General features: G+C 41.9%; 1 protein-coding gene across 1 annotated transcript; it reads left to right on the forward strand.

Moving 5' to 3' along the window:
• Nucleotides 1–1,635: 1,635 nt before the first annotated feature.
• Nucleotides 1,636–19,328, forward strand: DCT (dopachrome tautomerase). Its single transcript, XM_054056869.1, has 8 exons — nucleotides 1,636–2,168; nucleotides 9,061–9,360; nucleotides 10,843–10,943; nucleotides 12,007–12,173; nucleotides 13,791–13,970; nucleotides 14,076–14,211; nucleotides 15,638–15,839; nucleotides 18,050–19,328. The coding sequence occupies exons 1-8, from the start codon at nucleotides 1,772–1,774 to the stop codon at nucleotides 18,229–18,231; spliced, it is 1,665 nt and encodes a 554-aa protein (XP_053912844.1). The 5' UTR covers nucleotides 1,636–1,771; the 3' UTR covers nucleotides 18,232–19,328.
• Nucleotides 19,329–21,340: the final 2,012 nt, after the last annotated feature.

A 21,340-nucleotide genomic window follows, 5' to 3' on the forward strand; every position in this document is an offset into this window, starting at 1 on the left:
AATGGCACTAGGTAGGTGTCTGAACTGAGCCATCTTTGATTGTGGTGGTTGCATAGACACATATCTTACATACAGACACCTCATTTCAGGGTTTTATTCATTTAGCTGTATCCTGTCCGTATTTTTTTATTTTTTTTTAGCGATGCTGATAAATTTGTGTTCACTTTAACTGCTTTCAGATAGTATATTGATAACTTAGGTTCAAGATGTTTTCTAACGTAGATTCAAAGACTGATTCTTCCCACACCAGACAGATATTTTCAAGTGCTAAGTAGTAATTAGAGGTGCTGTATTCAGTGTTTCTGAGTTAGTTGTGTCAAGACTAGCAGGCAAAAGCCAGTTCTAGGTAAACTGTATCCTAAGGGAGGGGAGCTGAAATTAATTTCAGACTATGTGGCTTTGCTAATTGGCTTTGAACTTCCAAAAATGAAGTAGATTTGTATTTTAATTTGTCTGGCAAGTAATAATTTTTTTATATAAAGACTGGAGAACCTGAAAGTGCTGATGACAGTGTCTGCAGTGTGGATGAACTCCTTAGCTGCGTGATGGCAATAAGTTTGCTGCATAGATAATAGATGACTTCTGCCAGAATGGTTTGATTGAACATCCATCGAAATATTGAATAGTACAGATACAACTACAGGTGTTTTCATTATGTATGTATAAAAAAATGGTTAAACATCAGAAGTGTGGAGCAGAGAGAGTAGAGAAAGCTTTCTGTGAATCAGAGGGGATTGCCAGTTTTTATTCAGTTTGGTGGAGCTGAACTAATAGCTATTGCTCCAGATCCTTCTCATTACTTACCACTACTTTATTTTGATTTATTCATTTTATTACTCTAGTGCATAGGGTTTGCACTGTGGGCAAAACCTTCTGCATGTTATCAGCTTTTTAAAGTAATTTTTGTCGATGTCCTGAACAAAACCACTTGTCTGCATGTCTGGTGCGTATATTGATCTTACAGACTGTCTCCTGCAAGATGGGCAATAAATGTTCAGCTGTGTAGGTTCTGAAAGTCTAGAAGCCAGATCAGCCCCAAAATAACCTCTGGTGTAATGACGGGGAAAGGATTAAAGAGCAAACAAAGACCACTCACCCTTTAAAAACAATTAAATAATTTATTTTGCATGTGAAAAGGCTATTAAGAAAGGAACCCTCTCTGTTTACCACTCAGATGTTTCCAAGTGCTGGAGTTGTGCAGTCAGCACTTTGCATCCCAAATTGTTACTACCACATTTATGGATTTTTGTCAGTGATGCACTTATATCCTCTGCGCTTCCAGTTAATTTTCGACTGCTACTGCTTTTGTGGAAAGCATCATCTTGCAGGGAATGAACTGAAAAGAGAAGGAGTTTCGTCTTTTATTTATTACCCATTTACAGGGTTTTGATTAGAAAAACAAACCTGTTTCTCCAGCCACCTCAGCTAAAAGGAAACCATCAATTTCTCAAAGCTCTTGAAAGGCTTGGAGAAATAATTCTGAGGTATTCACCCTCTTGGCAAGACGCCAGAGCCTGCAGAACTTATGCTGGCGCCTTTTCTTGATGTCATGTGCAAAACACGAGGATTTGTGCTGTGCTAATCCCTCTAATGAGGGCTTCTCCCAACCTCTATATAAACTCTGCTCAAAGCTGTGGCTGCTGGGCAGGCACTGCAGAGCCAAAGCTCGTGTCTTTTGAACCGCATTCAAAGCAATTAGAGACCAGGATTAAACAAACACCCGACACTAACATCCTCAGCAGTGAGAGGGATTATCTTGGTTGGCCCGGACATGGAGCTGCAGCAAAGCCAGGTTGTGCCACAGCGGCAATCTCCATGCTCCGCTTGCTTAGGTCCAGTGGAGAGACAGAGCTTGCACCCAACTATAATGGGCACTCTGAGGTGGCTCTTCTGGGCTGGGCTGGGCTACCTGAGCTGCTGCTATCCCCCCCAGGTGCAGGCACAGTTCCCCCGTGCCTGTATGACAGTAGATGCCCTTCGCTTGAAGCGCTGCTGCCCGCCCTTAGGGACAGAGCCAGGCAATGTCTGTGGGTCCCTGCAGGGCAGGGGACAGTGTCAGGAGGTGCAGGTGGACACTCAGCCCTGGAGTGGCCTCTACACCCTTCGAAATGTGGATGACCGGGAACGGTGGCCCCTCAAGTTCTTCAACCAGAGCTGTCGGTGCACAGGTGAGAGGGGTGCTGGGGGAAGGGAACGGGGATGAATGGGTCTACTAACCTTGCTCTGAAAGCCAGAAACAATCCTGATGGCATAAGACATCAATAAGGCTTTGAATATTATCAATTTCCTAAAAATACTATTCCTAAAGATACTACTGTGTTCATGATGCTGTTGGCACTTATTCAGCATTTTCTCTCATGCAGACCTTCGAGTTTTCCTCTTTGCCCCCAAAGTTGTTCCTGTAGCCACCCATCAACTTTCTCCACAGAACTGAGGACCTTTCAGTCCTGTGTTCAAACCCCTGTAACTGTTAATCATAGCACAGTGAACCTGGATCAGTTCTCATTAATTAGAGATTTATTCTTCTTGGAGTAGTACTTTGCAGTGTGACATACCCCTGTGCACTGAAAATGGTTGTCTGGCCAGGGTATTTCCTAGGGTGGTTAACTAAGTCTACAACTCACTTTGATCTGAAATAGGTCTTTATGACCACCAAAAAGGCCATCCTGTCCTTTTTCTCTCCATCTGCAGCCACTCCTTCCCACGTGACTTTACACGGGCCTCTGTGTTCATGTGCTGGAGGCCAAATGGATCAGGGAGCAGATGTGCTGGAAGGCTAACCTGGCCAGAAAGATGGGTTCACTAGTGCTGGCAGGAAGAAGGGAGTAGGAAGGTAAAGTAAGGTCAGGTCAGGCTACAGTGACTGCACCTCTTTTCAGCATCGGCCCTGTTTGAAGGAGGGTTAAAATGAGCAGGACCTGCAGTCTTAGCTCAGGCTGCTCTGCAGGGCTAGTAGGAGATGCTACCAGGACTCAGGCAAAAAGCACATTCTAGCACTGAAGTCACCTGCTAGCCAAGCAGCCTGGAATTTCTTGTTGGAAACATAAAGTTGTTTGAATTTGCTAACGTGGGAGGAATAGCCTGCTTTCCTTCAACTTGACTCTTAGAACCAGCTGAACTGTTTTTCTTAAAATATATGTTGGCTTTCAGTATCAAAAAAGCCCAGATCAGTCTGAGAAGAAGCATTGCAGAAAATTTCAGCCCACAAGGTTAAGTGTTGCTGCACTGTTATCAACTGAAAGCAGAGAGCTAGTGGCAGATGACTTAAATGGATGGGTAGATGGCATTACTAAAGCTCCTCAAAATAAGAACGACAGGCTTTGGAGTATAAATCATTTTTTATGTCTTCCTTTGACTAGATTCCAAATGCTTATGTGGAAGTACTTTTCCAGACACTTAAAACGTTCTTGTATATCTCCAAAACTAAAGTCAAGTTTCACATATTGGCACAGACTCTGAATCAGTAGAGCTCTGAAGCACACGGACATACATCAATATTTACACAGTCTGACTAATTAGGGGATCAAAATCTGGGAGTAAATTGAAGAGTAGTACAGACAGAAATGGTCTGCATAGGCAGGCATTAATTTGCTTGTCTAAGTAGAGGTAAGCACCGGTATTCGATATTTGCAGGGCTGAGTCCCAGGTTACGTGACCAGAATGTAGTGTCCTTTCATTCAGCCTTACTTCTGCTGAGCTGTCTGCTCTCCTCAGCTCTTTAAATTTGTTTTCTCTCGCTGCATTTTTATTTCACCTGTATTCTTCTTTCTCCTTGCCATCTTTATTATGTAAACATACCAATGACAAAATATTATGGTGGCAGGCATCCTTAAGGAAGATTTTCAGAAAGGTTTCCTGGGCTCTACTCTACTGTGGTCAGCTTGATGCTGGAGGCAAAGACATTTCTAGGAGGCTGCTAAAAAGTTCACAGCTGTGTGGGATTTGTCTTAGATCTGATGCATTTATAATGCTGGTGAACCTGTGTCTCTGTCTATTAGTATTTTGTTATATTTTTTTTTTCACTCTGTTTTATACACTGGTTGGCTGTCTGCACACAAGAGTAATGTGGTCTTATGTATGGTCTTTATTAGACATCGAGGACTGTGTTACCTATGGTAGGTTACACAAATTAAATATGCTCATTCAAAGTATTTCAGTGGGATAATTAGATTTAGTTTAGGAGAATACTGTTTTAGAAGACTTACGAACAAAATGCTATTTTGAGTTCTCAAGGATAAAGTTGTACTAATGTGATACAGATCCCATATAGCATTTAAAAATCTCAGTACAGAAGATGATTGTGAAAAAACATTGTGGTCAGTCATGTGGTTGCTAGTACAGGTTGTGACAGTGATTAAACAATGACATAGTTTGAGTTCACTGAAGAGGTAAACATAATTAGAAAAAGTTTTTTCTTGCCAGTTTTTAAAGTTAACATGTGCTGAACATTATTACTTTTTCCATAAAAGTTTTTGAGAAAAAAGTATTTAAATCTTTTCACAATCCTTTGCAATATGTAATCATGTTGGAGACAGAAGGTTTAAATTCTATTTTATAACTGTAAGCAAATTGCCAGTTAGGCCATGTAGCTGATATGATGGGCCTCCCACTAGGTAAAAATGAGCTTTTAAAGTAATTTCTTCATTGACTTATAATAGGGCAATGAATATATAATTCATTATATATAATAGGGCAATGTGGCTGCAGGATAATACTAAATTATAACCATACCTTGATGACCCTGTTAGAGTGTTTGTTAGGTGCAGATGTTACACATCCTGCAGCCTAACAGTATGTCCAAATTAAGAGCTACAAGAGACCGAAAAGCTAACCATTTGTCTCACATGGTAGCAATCCTGATCCTACCTTTGGGATACTGCAGTATGCTGGTGCTTCAAATCTAATGTAAAAGTCTTGTTTTAATGCAATGGCTGAAGAAGACTGAAAATGAGTCCGTTCTCCCCATCTGATAAATGACATTTATTAAGCTGATTTCTGTGTAAGGAAGAGGCATGATAGCTGCTCAGCTTTCATCTTCGTACAGTAAACCAAAGCAGAAGATGGAGAGTGTTGAATGGGTTCCTTTTCACTGAAGAAAAGACACTGAGTTGATGGAGTTATTGGTTTTTGTTATGCTCAGTGTCTGAAGGCAAGCCACATGCTATGACTGTTCAGAGGCAGAAAAATATCTGTGAGCTCAAGCAGTCACTGGGGTTGAGAAGCAGCTACAGCGGTATGTGATAACTGGTGTTAGCACAGACCAGCAGTGTATACTAACACATACCAAGTGTTGTGTCATAAGAAGTGTCTTTTTCTCACTGTTGTGGCCACTGGGAGATGTAGCATGGCAATAGCGCCTACAGAAACAGTCAGATTCACACAACTTCATTGGGAAAGAGAACCATTACTGATGGCGAGATTAGGCACAGAAGATGACAGCTCCTGAGCCATGTGATCCCATCTCCACACAAGAGGGTTAATGGGGAAGATACTCAAGATTATTTGTCTTGCCCAGCAGCAGTACAATAGTAATTCTTGAAAGTAGTGGAACCAGCAGGGAGCATTCAGACACCATTTGTGACACTACCTCCTGTCTGTGTGCCAAAACTACCTCCCACACTATGTTTTTCTAGGAACAAGAAGTAAGAAAAACCTCCGTTGTCCCTGACACAGCCTCGGAGAGATTGTACACTGAGTTGCTATGTGTTAGTCACTGCAGGCTAAACAATGCTAAGGCCTGAATCCTTGCATGTTCCTGTGGTCCCTGTGTTCAAAAGGGTCTAGAACTGTCTTACTAAAAAGGTCCACTGTATGCTATATCCTAGTGATATGACATTACTTTTCCTGCTCTCCTAGAGCTATACCATTGAAGTCTACCATCACCAGCATAACTGACATTGAAGTTAAGTTACAAGAGACTGGGACATACATTTTGCAGCATTATGATGTGGGAGGTCCACAAGGCAGTAAATGAGCTTTTGGAAAACAGCAATGCATCATTTCCAGACCAGTGGCCTTGCACAGTGTTTTAGAAACAAATGCTGAAAGAGCGATTTGGCAGAGACATAAAAAAACCTAGGTCTGAGCACTGCAGTCATCCCTGTTTGCAATGTGGGAAATCCCACAGATCCCCATCAGGTTCTTGAAGTTTTGGCTGCTGCATAATGACAGTCCTGGGATGCATGAAGTCTGTTGAAAGAAAATGACAAATAAAGCAACATTCGCTTTTACAAAGCGTTGTTATTGTATGCATTTCTGGAAAGGGAACCCTGCCAAATAGACCTGAGGATGTTACAAAAACGTTTGACACAATCAGCAGAAATACTGCCGTGTGAAATAGCACTTTGCCTGGAAATCAGCTCCTTCTGTTTGCTAATCTCTTCTTCACTGCAGTCCTTCCTTCTTACTCAGTAAAAGCTCATGTCCCATCGAAAACTGTCTAGCGAAGTGGTAGAAAGAATGGACCCCTTGGATTACTTCAGAGATTAGGCCATTAAGAGAGAAAATCCTGCAGAATAGCAACTGGATATAATTAGCTCCTACCCAAGGAAACAGATGAGGAGTCACTGGTTCACCTGTCTCCAGTGCTGTAAAGGCAGAGAAAAGCTTTTTTTCCCACAAAAATAACTTTTGCAGGCTTTTACAAATTTCTTTTCATAGCCTGAGGTGGCACATAGAGTATACATAAAAAATGGATGTTGTCCGATGAAATGATCTTGGGCATGTAGGGCTGTGTAGATTCAAAGGACACTCACTGAGACAGGAAGAAGCAGAGCCTCAACAAGTGACTAGTGGAGTCCTGTTCTGGTCCCAAGACAAACCTGGTCCTGTACTAACTTTGATTTGGTTAGTGCTATATTTCACTGCGATGTTTATTCAATGATGTGAATAAATGGGTCATGTGAATTACTGGAAGGGTGACCTCCAGTCTCAAAAAAGGTTGTTGACAGATCTCTTAATAGTTAATTTTGGCTTGGCTTCCCTCCTCTTAAAAAGGATTGAGTTGTTCCTTTGGGTGTGAGGGGACAACAGCTCCTTTCCAGAAGCTTGTGGTCCGTGTACTGAACCTTGTGCAATATACATGACCTAATTAGGCAATGTTGCAAGATATTCCTGATATTTGTCATCTGGACGGTACAGGCTGGAGTATGTGAGGGGCCCTAATAGCTAGGCCGAGTTGTCACGAATGAGCAAGTATACAGACAGAGTACACCAAATTCACAACATCAGTCGTGCTCTTTGTTAATGTCAGGATATTGTGATAAAATCAATGTTTTGGTTTTATATGTTATATTATTTATAATTTATTTTATTTTAGATTTTGATTTTATATCTTAATCTTTGCCCTCATCATAATAACATATCCATACAATCTTCTTTCTTTCATAAAATTATAAGCTACTTGCTTTTTCTGGAGTCTTCAGCCTCCTGAACCAGTGCAGACCCCTGCCTTTGGGTGCCTCCTAGCTGGAACACGGCAACTGAGCCCAGTTGCTTCTACGTACTTTGAACTGTCCTCATGGCATGTCATTGGGCTGTGCATGATCCAAAACATAGTTGAAGCTGTCATCGTTGTGGTCCCTTAGCGCTGGTCCTAAGCTTCATGATAGTCTGTAAATCTATTATAGCATGTAAACCTGTAGATCTCAGAGCTTCCAAAGCAATCATAAGCTCTCCAAACCTACAGTTAAGAGTCGTCATGTTCTTTTGGAGAGTCTCACAGGAGTCTGTCACAAATGTCTAGAGCTCAGCAGCCCTTATCCTAGGGCTAGCCGTAAACTACAAAGCCTTCTTGGTAACAGGTCTTGTAACCCTGCAGGTCTTTGAATTTCGTAATAAGCCCTGTAGCCCCTGACAATCTGAAATCTTCAGTGTTAACTGTTGTTCTACTTGTAGACTCAAGCCTACAGCCTAGGAATGTCTGTCCATCCAGAAACACTTCATAAGCCACTTCCCCACCTCCATGCTGGCCCAAAGCCTGTCATGGGTCAAGCAGCACTGATATATGCAGGGAGCGGTACGATTTTGTGGCATTTTGGAAGACGATTGGTGTGGTTGTTTTGGAGTGAGTGTGTGCATGGGGTTGCAGGGAGGGCAGGGGTAGGGATTCTCAGTGCAGGTTTTGGAGAACCAAGGGAAGAACCCAGAGAAACCTGCTTGCCCCTCTGCTCCCTCCCCTGACTGGCAGCAATGTCCCCTGTCCTACACTGCTGCTATGCCAGCAGCCTGCCTGCATGCAGACAGCAGGCAGATGTCAACCATAAGAACGGTCCTTCACTGTCACCCCTGGCAAAGGCAAAGCAAGCTGCTGCTTCTGGCAGTCTGCCATGGTGGGTGAGAAGCCATGCTTAAAGCAAACTCTCCTTTTCTGGGCTCTTCCACCACAGTAGAGGGCCTGAACTAATAGTCTAGAGTGAACCCTTGACTTAGGAACAATGCCAGCAGGGTACAATGATATTGCAGTGTTGCTCAAGCTCTTATTGCTGCAACATTTAATAATACTTAAAGCGTGACCTGCAGCACCCCTGGTGCTTGTCCTGTACTGAGCTGAATCCCAGATACACTGCTAACAGATGTTAGTTTTTCCTAATTTTTGTCCTTAAGAGAAGTGTTTTGTTTGGGTTTTTTTTCCTCTGCTTAAGGATCCACGTGAGCAGACCCCTTTTTGGGTTTGGTCCTGGAAGTCTGGGGGTACTTGAGAACCATTAGAGCAAAGAACTTCATCACATGCTTAATGTAAAGTGTTTAGCCCTCTGTTCAGTGAGATTCCTCACGTGCCTGAGGGCTTTGCAGAGTTCTGCACCTTGGGGTGTCAAATCCCTTACCCAGCACTTTACCTCCTCAATCAGCTGAGTGTGATTCTTGGCCCTGCTGTGACTCTGGGAAGAGAGCCATCTCTCTTGTTAGGCAGTTGGCAAAGCTGCCAGTCTGCTCAGCTGCTGTCACTTCCAGGAACTGGCATCATTGAGGAAAAAGAGTGCTAATTCTTAATTCTTCTGCATTTTGCTATTATTTTTCTCTGATTCAAATGTCATGACTGCTCTTTCCCTTTTGATTCAGGAAACTTTGCTGGCTATAACTGTGGTGACTGCAAGTTTGGCTGGACTGGCCCTGACTGCAATACAAGGAAGCCACCAGTTGTCAGGAAGGATATCCACTCCCTGACAGCAGAAGAAAGAGAGCAGTTCTTTGATGCTCTGGATCGTGCAAAGACAACCATTCACCCAGACTATGTAATTGCAACTCAGCACTGGCTAAGTCTGCTGGGCCCTACTGGAGCGGAACCACAAATTGCGAACTGTAGTATTTATAACTACTTTGTTTGGCTTCATTACTACTCAGTCAGAGACACGCTATTAGGTTAGTGCTTTTCTTATCCAAGGGGTTCTGCAGGTAAAGGAAAGGGTGAAAAGTATCATTGCTGAACAAAGGTAAGTAAGCTTAACGCTGCTGTGTTACTTTAGCTAGAAGTGAGTTGCAGTGAGAGCAGATCTATGGAATGAAATGGTTGGTGGTGAGAAGCTGGTGGCCACCTGCAGCTGAAGGTCTGCTTCAGACCTGCTATAGTTCCCATGACCTGGTTCCCATGACCAAATGCCCTGTAGTGGCTGGAGCACACTAGCCACAGTCCTAGTGTATCTGTCTGACAGGGTATTAGTCCATGGGCTCCACTGTTGGGTGAACTGAAGTGTGATCAGGCAGTGACTGACTTTAAAAAGGCATTTCTAGTCCACAGGACAAGGCAGATGCGACAGCAGTGGGAAAGGGGCTCCACAGTGGTTAAGGCAGGGACCATACAGAGCTGTTGGGGATCAAACTACTACTGCTTTCTGTGGCCTTCAGCAAGTCACTAATAATGGGATTTGCCTGACTAACCACAACTTACTTTAAAACCAAACCAGGTTAGAGATGTGGGTGTCTAACCCCATGCTTTCTCCAAAATCAGGTTTCCTAGTCCTCATTGCTCTTACAAACAGAAGTACCTCTGCCAGCCCTATTTCACAAAGCCCAGCTCTTACAGGAGAAGGCAGCAGCATGGCTTTTCTACCCTTCTTGTGTGCAAGCTGAACAGCCCATATCTACCTCCTTGCTTGAGGGTATCTACTACCCAGCAGTGAGTTTTCTTCAGTCTCCCCTTCTGACACAGTTCCATTTTGCAGGGCCAAAGGAAGCAGTTTCTGGCCTAGCAAGAGCAAAGGTCGTTCAGAGTACAGGATGGTCATGTGCAAAGGGAAAGAGGCAACTTCCAGTGCTGCTGCAGTGATCAATAGATCTGTATCTGGGCTGACACTTGCTGCGGTGATAAACAAATCCACATGTCTTTTGATCCTCCTAGCCTTTGAGTGTCTTAGTTTTCATATGGAATAACAAGAGCACGAGACAAGAAATAACAGGCACAATTTGAAGAAAATTGGCAAAGGACTTGTTGAATTACAGTTGGCAGATTATGGAAAATGCTGAGATTTTTTTGATAGTCACACACTGTGAGTCCTGCCACTGAGCAATAGAATGAGATAATATTGGTACATATTAGCAAGAAGCTAGGATTTTAGACAGGATGACTGGTTCTTAAAACCAAAATCCAATAAAGGGACAAGAATTCTTCACAATATCCAGCTTTTGCGGAACGTGAGATTTTTAGAAGCACTGAAGTGGATATCTACAGAAGAGTTTGTTTCACTTCTCCCATTTAAGAGTTGTAGCTTCTGATGTATGTACTCTTTCCAGAGGTGCAGAGCTGCAGGTTTTTGTTTAACTCCACTCCAGGTAATAGAAGAAACTACTGTCTTTCTCTTGAGCCTCATTTGGTGCCTAAGTGCTTATTTTATCTTCCCTTTGTAGGACCTGGACGCCCCTTCACAGCTATCGATTTCTCCCATCAGGGACCTGCCTTTGTTACCTGGCATAGGTACCACTTGCTGTTGCTGGAGAGAGACCTGCAGGTAAGCCGAACAGCCTTCCCTTTCCTCATGCAGCTTCTGTCTTTTGCTATGTGACTTTGTCGAGCCAGCCAAGGGTAAGCTGTTTCCTAGAACAGATTCCTACCCAAACCCCCAGGAGTCTTTGTTCATTATTCCCTTTTTTTTGTTTAAAGTTAAATTAGTGCTTTCAAGATCCTAAGGACAAAACAGTTTCTCAGTGTGAACAATGATGTAAAGGTTATCATGGTGATATTTTTAATTTATTTCCACAACTAAGCACAGAAGACCTGCTTTAAGAGTATTTATTAGTAAAATCAAAGCAACACCTACACATAAAACTTGGTAACAGATATTGTCTGCTGATGTTGAAGATACCCTCCTAATGAAGGCAACTCTGAATATTAAACGTGCCATACTATACATGCATATATTTAGCAGTGCATCTTTTAGAGAGAGTCATGTTAACGTGCCAGATAGTCAGTTGCTGAAGCATTGACTCATCTCCATTTGCATTACTTCTACATTGGCAATGGTACTGTGTTTCAGCCTTGCAGATCTCTAATGAAAATGGTTGGTATCAAAATAGCTGCAGGATCTTGCCTGTGTGAAATCATATTCTAACAAGCAAACATAAGGAAATGCACTGTGTTCCTCTATTAGCACAAGTTCAGATTCTTCTCCAGGGCTAGCCTATCTGGAGTGAAAGCAAACCACATGCACAATTTTCTATTACCCACTTACATCACTCAGAAAGCCTCTTTGTTCCTTAACACTTGCTTCATCTCTGCTCCTGCTCTCCTGCCTGGTCTTTGCGTTGGTAGAAAGCCTAATATTGCAGAATATTGTTGGTAGAAAGCCTAAAAGAAATGCAGGCCAACACTAGTGTAACTATGACAATATCTTCGCTAGGACTGACTGGTCTTTTGAAAGGAATTGGAGCAGTGCTGTGAAGTGTTTGTAATTGAAACGTTAAATGAAAAGCATAATATCCAGTGAATACTAAGAGAAACAACTTGCAGGAGTCCCTTTCTTTCTCTTTCCTTTGAAGGCTGATTCCCTACTAATGTGTTTCTGTCCATTGCAGCGACTGATGGGTAATGACTCCTTTGCACTTCCCTACTGGAACTTTGCCACGGGTAGAAATGAATGTGACGTCTGCACAGACCAGCTCTTTGGAGCATCGCGACCAGGCGACCTGGGGTTGATCAGCCAGAGCTCCAGATTCTCTAGGTGGCAAATAGTTTGTAACAGGTATGAGAATATCTAGGGCAAGCTTGCATACTGACCAAACCTTACTTTCATTCACCACTGAGGATACAGGCTGCTCTCTCAGTGTGAGTGAGTGGCAGGAAAAGAGCCCAAATGTCTCTTTTAAAACTGGGAATCAGATCAGTTTGTGAGTAGATGGTGCTGTGAATATTTCCCTCCTAGTTTTATGGCAGTATATTTTTTTTAAGATGATTTTTTTTTGGTAGAGGTTTTTGGTTTATTCAGCTGACTTATGGCTGCCAAAAGTTTGAAGAGTTTGCACACTGGCAACTATCTTTTTAAAGAAGAAATGTCTGCATGTTTGTTCTCTGTAACAAACACACCACTGATTTTGACAGCAGAAATAGAAAACTGTTTTGGTATATGGGAAGCTAGAGATAGGCTGAAAAATCTGTTCCCTTGTATTGAATGCGATCTTAACCCTGGAATATTTAGTGCAGTCTGAGGATTGACTTCGAAGTGGCTGAGATTTCATGTGAAATAACACAGAGACAGCCAGGAGCTTGCTGCCAGCAATCTGTAGGCATATACTGATTTGGGTGAAGGCAGGGCTTTGATATGCAGGATTGGGGTGCTACAACATAAGATGCTGCTGGTTACAACCCTCCTAAAATATTATTCTGTCTGCTCCAGGGCAGTGTGCTGTCAGTCAGATAGAGGTACCAAGAGCTCAGGACTTTTCAAAGTCTCTTTCTCTGGGTACCTAAAGAACCACTTGTAATTTTATCTTTAAATCCTGCACCTACTTTCTCTCTAAGATAAATATTTTTTTTTTTCTTGAAAACTGAAGTGCCTGAAATTTTTCCTTGCCAAGATTAAAATAAGAAGGGCTTTTGTTTTCTTCAGATGTTTCTGAAAATGCCATCTCCATTTATACTGAATAGGGCATACTGAATAGATTTTTTTCACAAGTGTTACACTTTTTTCCCTCCTCCTTCTCTTTTTTGTCCCTAATACAAAAGACTTGCTCCCCATTAACTAGTAGGAAAACCCTGCAACAGCAGGATGTCCTCCATGCCCTGAAAAAGAGGATGTAATATATTGCAGTAGCTTTTCTTCAAAAAGGCATGAAAGATGGAAAGTGAAATGCTGTTTTCTGTCATTCCTCACATTTGCTTAGTCCATCCCATTGTGGGACTTTCCTGTTTATTTCCCTCTTTGTTAAGAGTTAAATAAAATAGTCGTTATTCTGGACTCAAAGTTTTTCCATTCATAATTCAAGAGTTTTCTAGCTTGTCCAGCAAAAACTGTTTTTTTCCAGAGCTCTCAGGAGAGGAGTAGGTGTAAATGGAGTTGTGCTTGCCTTTTTTAAAGCATGTTCTCTCCATGTAGGATGATCCTGGTGAGTCTTGCCCAAATGACTGATGTTCCATAGAGGATGTAGAGCCATGAAAAGCCATGGCACAGTGGCAGTCACGTGATACCTTCAGCTTCCAGGCCACAGGAGGTGAACTGAGATGCCCCAGGAGATGTCAGTCCCTAACCCTTGCTCTCCCACATGTACAGCCAAGACCTCTCTCGTACTATGGGAGAAAAAGCCAACAAAGCCAGGCATCATCACCTTGTTCTAATTTGTGCCTCTTTCTGTTTTACTCTCAGCTTGGATGACTACAACCGCCTGGTCACGCTGTGCAATGGGAGTGATGAAGGGCCATTGCGACGGAGGCTGCCGGAGGGTTCCAGTGAGCAGTTGCCCACGGCAGAGGATGTCAAGAAGTGCCTTTCCCTGCAGGAGTTTGACAGCCCCCCCTTTTTCCGCAATTCCAGTTTCAGTTTCAGGTTTGTCCCTTGACTCCTCCAGAGCTGACTGGGTCACGGATTTTTGTTATGTGCCCATTTGTCAGCAAAATATGGTTACTTTATCCTGCTTTTACCCATCCGCAGGAATGCACTGGAGGGCTTCAATAAACCAGATGGAGCCCTTAACTCACCGATGCTGAGCCTCCATAATTTGGTTCACTCTTTCCTGAATGGGACCAGTGTCCTCCCTCACGCAGCTGCCAATGATCCCATCTTTGTGGTATGTCTTTTTCCCCCAGTGTGAGTGACAGTGCCTGTGGCTCAAACACAACTCTCTTACCAGAGATTTGCAAAGCAGAAGCAAAGTGAATTCCCCCAAAATAAGTCCTTTAACTGGAAAAGAATAATTTTCTTTTCTCTTGTCTTGAACTTTGCCATGCCTGCGTAATGGTCAAATAAAAACTCTCAGAAAGATTTGTGAAATATATAATAAGTTTCAGGGAGAAGAGCTGCCATTCCAAGTCACATTACCATGAATCCTTTCATTAGGTGATATCTAAATTTACTAGCTTTGACCAGACAATTTTACAGCAACAAGATAAATTGAAAGTGGGGTTAGTTATTTTTAGAGCCACAGACGGAGTAGTTTATTTCTCTATTTAAAACTTCACAGGCTAAAAAGAAGCACATCTAATTTTAGGATCTCTTGGGGAACAGAAATAATGTGATTTCACTGATGCATTGGTACAGTGCTGTACTGCAATGAGCAGCACAAACAGCAATGTGCAAATAAAAGGCCAACAGTTGACTCTGCCTATATATCTTCCTCTCCTAATAAATTCATGCCAATTTATTTTCCTTTTTGTTATATTAAACCTGAGTGATTATATAGGGAAATTCTAATACAGTTAGTTTCTTTCTTACCTTTATTTTAAGTCTGCAATCTTTTTTTTTTTTTTGGAAAAATTAGGCAAAATACTTATGCACTGGTGGTTCTCCAGCTTATTTCCTTAATAATTTTTGGATTCCTACATGAATTCTTTTCTTATGCAATGAAATCTTCTTTTCACTATGCTGTAATTTTAGATGCAAGATTATTTTCCATAAAGTATTTTCTAAGTTTTTTTCCAGTGTGGTAATTAAAAAATATAAGCACATCAGAAACTGATTTGAACTACCCCAAACTGTAATAATTGTCTGAACTCAACTTGGAAACAACTTTCCTATATTAGTGCTTTATCGACTTATAGACTTACCAGGCAAGACCTGATCAAATTTGTGGGTACCTGGAGCTGTGGAACTGGTGGCACACTATCAAATGATTGTGAATGAATAAAATTTTCCACATTTTTCCGTATGTTTTCAAACACAAGAGAGAGTGAAATATGTTTTAGAGGTACATTCACCTGAATGTGCTCAGGGGACCTCACCTGCCCATTCACTGCCAGATGATGTTAAAATGTCTGGAGAAAGAGCTTATTACGAACAAGCAGCAACAAGGACATACACGGCAAAATGCCTCATGCAGGAGATCAATTTACTTCATTGTCATGGGCTTTTCTGGTCTCCCATTCTGTAAATTCCACCTAAATTAGACTATTTTCTTCTCTCTTAAAGGCTGCTGCCACCTTATGCGAGAATGTTTTAAATGCTGTCGAGTTCAGAAAGAGCTTAATAACTTTATGTACCCATACCTGGATTTGCAGGTTCTACACTCTTTTACTGATGCCATCTTTGATGAGTGGATGAAGCGGTTTAACCCCCCTGACAAAGCCTGGCCTGAGGAGCTGGCCCCTATTGGTCACAACAGGCTCTACAACATGGTCCCTTTTTTCCCTCCTGTGACCAACAATGAACTCTTCCAAACTGCGGAGCAGCTCGGATATACCTATGCCGTTGACCTGCCAGGTACGTCTCAGAGGTGTGGAGGCTGCTACAGGCCAAGAGTTGAGATCTCACCATTTCAATGACACAGGCATATGGAAAATTAGGCACCTTTCACAAAACACTTGGGTCTATTCACCTGCTCACTAGCAATCACATATTGTAGCACAGGTAGTTACAACTCACCAGGTAAACCATGCTAACTACAAGTGTGCACATCCTTAGTCTGCACTGCTGCAAAATGCATCAACTTGAACTGCTCCAGCATTGATAACGGTTCCCCTTTGGGCTTGAGGAGTCTTCAAGTTTGACTCCTGCTCCCAGCACTGTTTTTGCCTCTTACAGGATCCTTCAACCTCTCAGAGGTCAGACACTCTGCCAGGGAGCTTGTCTGGCTGACATCAGTCATTACAAAATACCTCTTTTGCAGAGGGCTCTGAATAGCACCATACCATGAATCTCATTTGAGAAGAACTCCATTAATCTGGAAAGATGCATCTTGGTGTTTTGTTATAAAATCCCTGTTTTTAAGATTTTCCATGCCCATAGTTACAATATGCTTTAGCATTCATTTATTAATTTCAAATTACCTTTGTCACAAATCAGATAAATATGAAACTGAAGAAAACAAAGTATTTATGCACGGAATCCAGAATTTGCAGCACAAGTTGCAGATATTTGTTAAAGGCACAAGTGTAAGAAATACATGAAAACTGTGCTTCAGATGCTTTACCAAAGGTTAAATCTGAGCGGTTTCTTTCCATACCTCAGTGTTCCTGTGAGAGGCAGTAGATGCTTATCTAATCTTTATGGCCATAAACATCTTCTAAATGCTTACCAAGTGTCTGTGGTTTTAATCTGTGAAGACTATTTAAAGGCCTGTAGACTCCAAAAGATTGAAATCCTGGTCCTCAGGCTGCATTTTTGTAGGGGAGCCCTGATTTTGTGGAGACATGTTAGCTGCTTCTGCAGAGCTTTTCTCACAGGTATCCCCAAAATTTCCCCATAGAATATAAACTTCACCTTTTATGGAATTCATGTTTGCCTTCCTCTGGACCACTGTCCATCCTCCTACTCTGGAAATGCTGCTGCAGCTTCGGCATGAGGTACCCAGGGATGAAAAAAGGCTGCTTGTGATTCTGCTGCACCTCAATTCCCACCTAAATAAATTGTTAGCTCGCTGTGAAGCAGCATATCTATACCTGTTTGCATGGTCTGTGTTCAGATAACAAAATTATACATCCAAACTCTTCTTCTTTATGTAAATATATAACTTTCTAATTCTACATCATGTAAACACATTAGAAATCAAAATATGGAAAACATTGCTGGCTCTTACTTAAGACATGGTAGAGTGGTAAATAACTCAATTTGAAACCTTAATGAACTTAGGCATGATTGCCCTCTACTCTTTTGTTTACAGAGAACATAGATTGGGGCTCACAACTTTTAATCACTTTTCTAGTCAGTGTGAGCCATCTGGATTTAAGCTTATGTCTAAATACTTTCTAAATATCTTAAACCCCTTTGAGAGATTTTTCTGACTGTTTAGGCAAATGTAGTTATTGCCTTCTTAGTATATGTAGCATTTTTCAGAACAAGACAGTGGGCATTTTTTTCTTCTGAAAGCATAAAACCAAAACACAAAATAAAGTTATTCATCCAAGTGGAGCAAAGTTGTTGTAAGAATGGACAACATTATCTTAGAGGACAGAAGTGATTCCCCAAGAAGTGATGCAAAATCAGAGGATGTGATCTGGAGCTTGTTGGCACAATCACACTAAATAGTGTTTTCAGTTAAAAGTTTGACAATAGGCTGCTTTGTGTTCTATGGGAAAACTGGAAGGTTATCTGTTGACCAAAAGAACTTGGAAACAGCTATGCTGAAATGTCATTATAGAAAGAATTGCTTAAATAATTTATAATTTTGGCGAAATTAGATAAGAGAATGATCTTTTGGTCTTGTCACTGTTAATCGTTCCCATTCTCAAGACTTTAATTTTTATGAAAGGCTGAAGTTTAAATGCAGCTGTAGACTTTTCTGGCAGGAAACATTGCCACCTCTGGAATGCGTCTTGGTTACATGGTGCATTACCAGCTTCCCCTGTGGCCTGTGGGCCTCTAAGCCACACAAGTAATCATGATTACCAGGCTGTGGGATATTTGCTTTCTTACCTGTGATCTGAGAAATGAAATTATGATGTACCCTCACCTCAGATGTTTTGTATTTCCAGATTCACTTGAAGAAACCCAAATGTGGGCTGTCGTGGTTGGATCCACAATTGGAGGAGCACTTATAGCACTGACTATGCTCATTCTGCTGCTTGTGCTTTTCCAGCACCGAAGGAGGAGAAGAGGTTTTGAGCCTCTGATGAACGTGAGCTTCAGCCCCAAAAAGTACATGGAAGAGGCCTAGTGCCCTCTCTTTGTTTCTTTGCTTATTCTTGTAGGAAGGGACCTTGATTGCCTTATTGAGATCTTAGCTGAGAGTTTATCACACACTCCTTTGGCTGCTGACTACATTGTTTTCATTCAGGTTTTCCTGTTATCTTGTCAGTTGTACTATATGAAGTCTCTGCGTCCGTATGTGCAAGGCCCAAGTCAGGACAGACTCCTCTCATTACCAAATGTTATCTGGGGTGTGTGACACTTGTAAGTCATCCTCTATAGGTTTAGATCAAAACAGCCGAGAATCCGAATAGAAGAAAACCAACTTGAATAACCAAGATAATTTTTCACTTTAATGTGTTTTTGATTTCATGTAACAACTAGAGATATGCTGAAAGTTATTAATTCTACATATATATTCAAATAACATATTATTTTACAGTTCAATAATTATTCTGAATAGCATAGTCTTGTTTTTAACGTTCTAAATGTTTCATGCTCTTTGGCAAATTACTGTATGAACCCCCTGCTTACAGTTTATTTCAGAAGCATGATCAATTCAATATGTTTTTCCCAACCAACCTGTTGTTAGCAGTAGGTAAACTTCTAAACTCAAATTATCTTAAGATTTGAGAGCAGGAGTTCCCTTACAGCTAGGTATGCATTTGTGTTTTATTTCCATTAGGGACCTGTGGCAGAAGTTGAAAATGGTGCTAATCACTCTCTATTTTGCACTGTTTCATGTATCTAGACTTAGTTTTCCAAAGTCTGGAACCCAGGACTCAATGTAACAGGACTGAGATTCCTTGCATTAGCCCGGTCTGCAGGTGGGGGCAGGTTTGGATGTGATACTTCCTAGACCCTCTCTTAAACATTCCTTTATACTTTCCATATATGTTTCTTTATTTAGACATAGGTTTGGACCACGTTTACGTGGCTTACCTGTGTTATCTTGAGACAGGGTTTTTACACAATGAATAAAGTCCTGAACAGTTCATGTTAGCTTTTGTGCTTAGTATATTACTTTAATGGAATAATCATTACATTAATGGAGTGCTCAGATTTTGCCTTTTGTAAGATCCTGAATCTTAGAAAAACTCTGCTTTTGTAGCCTTGAATAAAGAATTCCAGTTAGTAATGATTTTTGGTATTTCTTCTAGACCTGCTCAATACTATCCATGTGAACGGGAAAGAAGCTCTCAGTAGGTCTTTATGCTTTGCTTTGAATATATGTAGCTCACAAAACTTACCTCTAAAATGCAGACATTTTGGGGCAAGGAAAATTATTATTTGCTCACCACACACTTGAATAGCCTTTGCTGCATCGGGTGGACAATGATCTGCTGCTGTTTCTGCTGTTTTGTGGTACGTCTGAGGGGTCCCAGTGCACTTGTTCTTGGCTCGTGCCCAGGATATCAACGGTTGTATGACTTTTTTTACAGCTGCTCAGTCCTGTACCTTAGCTCCAAATTCATGTTGATTTTTTGGGGGAAGTTACTGTGTAGGGACCAACATTGCTTGGTGTTGAGGACATCAGATAAGGTCTCTAGACACCTGGTTTAGGTATGTGTCAGATCAGTTGGACCCTGATCAACATCAGTTTGTGGCCAGGTCTGAGGTATGCACATGTCCTTCTTAAGGAGATGTCAGCCACTTCCCAGCACTGCAAGACTATGGGTCTTCATACGCACCGGTTCCTGCTAAATACTGGTGTAGAGAGATGCTGTTGGATGGAGATTGACACCTTTTTTTCCTTCACGTGATGTGAATGTCAAAGTTTAGGAGACAGGCTAGGCTGCTCCTTTCAAGGGTGGATTTCTCCTTGGGCTTACAGGGCATAGTGTGTGCCCAACTAGCTTTACCAGCTTAGAGATATGGATGCTACTGTCCCATGTGTTTGCTTTGCAAGCTGGCCTGGTTATGCACAAGTGGCAATGAGGTACATGAAGGAGAGAGCCAGGAGAGAAATGTATAAAATGTAGCAGAGCAGCTAACTTGTTAGAACTGATTTTGCCTAAGAGCGTGTGGGTAAAACCAAGGAGAGTTGCTCAGTTCTTACTTGTAAATTGAGTAGAAAGCTGTTTTCCTTTCTAGGAGAGGAGCAATGAGGGCATTAGATTGATCCTCTGCACATAAAAAGCGCTAGGGACAAAGATCTGTGTGTTACTTTTTCCACTCACTGGTACTTAGTTCAATAACAAGGGCTTTAAAACTGTTACTGGTTTTAAGAGTTGCTTGTAAAAATGGGGCTGAAGCAAACTGTATAGAGAACACAACCTGCCCTCTCGCGGCTTGCTGGAAAATTACCTGTTTTCTCCCTTTTTAAAGACTATAGCCTTGGTTTAGCAACCAAAGAATGTTGTGTCCTTGGAGAAAGGAAGAGGCACAGGTAAACTTTATATGAAATACTGACAAAGGAAGGAAGTTGAGCATGGACACATTACAAAATTGTTGGAGGAAATCCTGTAGCAAGACTGAAAAGCTGATTTTACGTTGTTTAATGTTCCACTCATCCCAAAGTACAGAAAAGACGTTTTTTTGTTGCTGGTTTATGCAGATGTTAGTAAATACCTGCAATCTGTTGTTGCATAAACTGTGCTGAAGCTATTGCTGCCAGGGTAAGATGAAAACGGACTCTTCTTCCTGTAACTGGAGGCAAAGATTCCACAGACTCCTAAGATGAGAGAAACAAAACACACCACCCCTCAACCTCCACAGGGCCCAGGAGACCCTGGGATTTTGGTCTCATAAATCAGTGCTAAGCTTGACCTCAGCTCCTGGAGTCAGAATGGGGTGGGGGCATGGAGCCGTGCCCGCTTGAGTGCCCTGCCTTCACACTGCCAGCGGTGCTGGGGCCAGTGTGGGCACCAAAATGAGACAGGGAGGGCAGTGCCCACCTGGGACGGGTTACTGGTGCCCATGGACCCCCTCTGCCCATTGCTTTTTCCTCTCATGTTCTGAGCAGTCACCCAGCCCAGAAGGGAAGGGTGAGGACCAGCACATCCATCTCCTGGTTAGGTTTTACTCAAGACACTTTGCTGACAGATGGGAGGTGCAGTGCTGAATGGCTTTGAACTAAGATGTGTGTAATTATCAACACCCCCACCATCCTCTTAAAAATAATTCCTGCTGAACTG

This window comes from Cuculus canorus, chromosome 1 (genome assembly GCF_017976375.1).
Source record: "Cuculus canorus isolate bCucCan1 chromosome 1, bCucCan1.pri, whole genome shotgun sequence".
Lineage (NCBI taxonomy): Eukaryota > Metazoa > Chordata > Aves > Cuculiformes > Cuculidae > Cuculus > Cuculus canorus.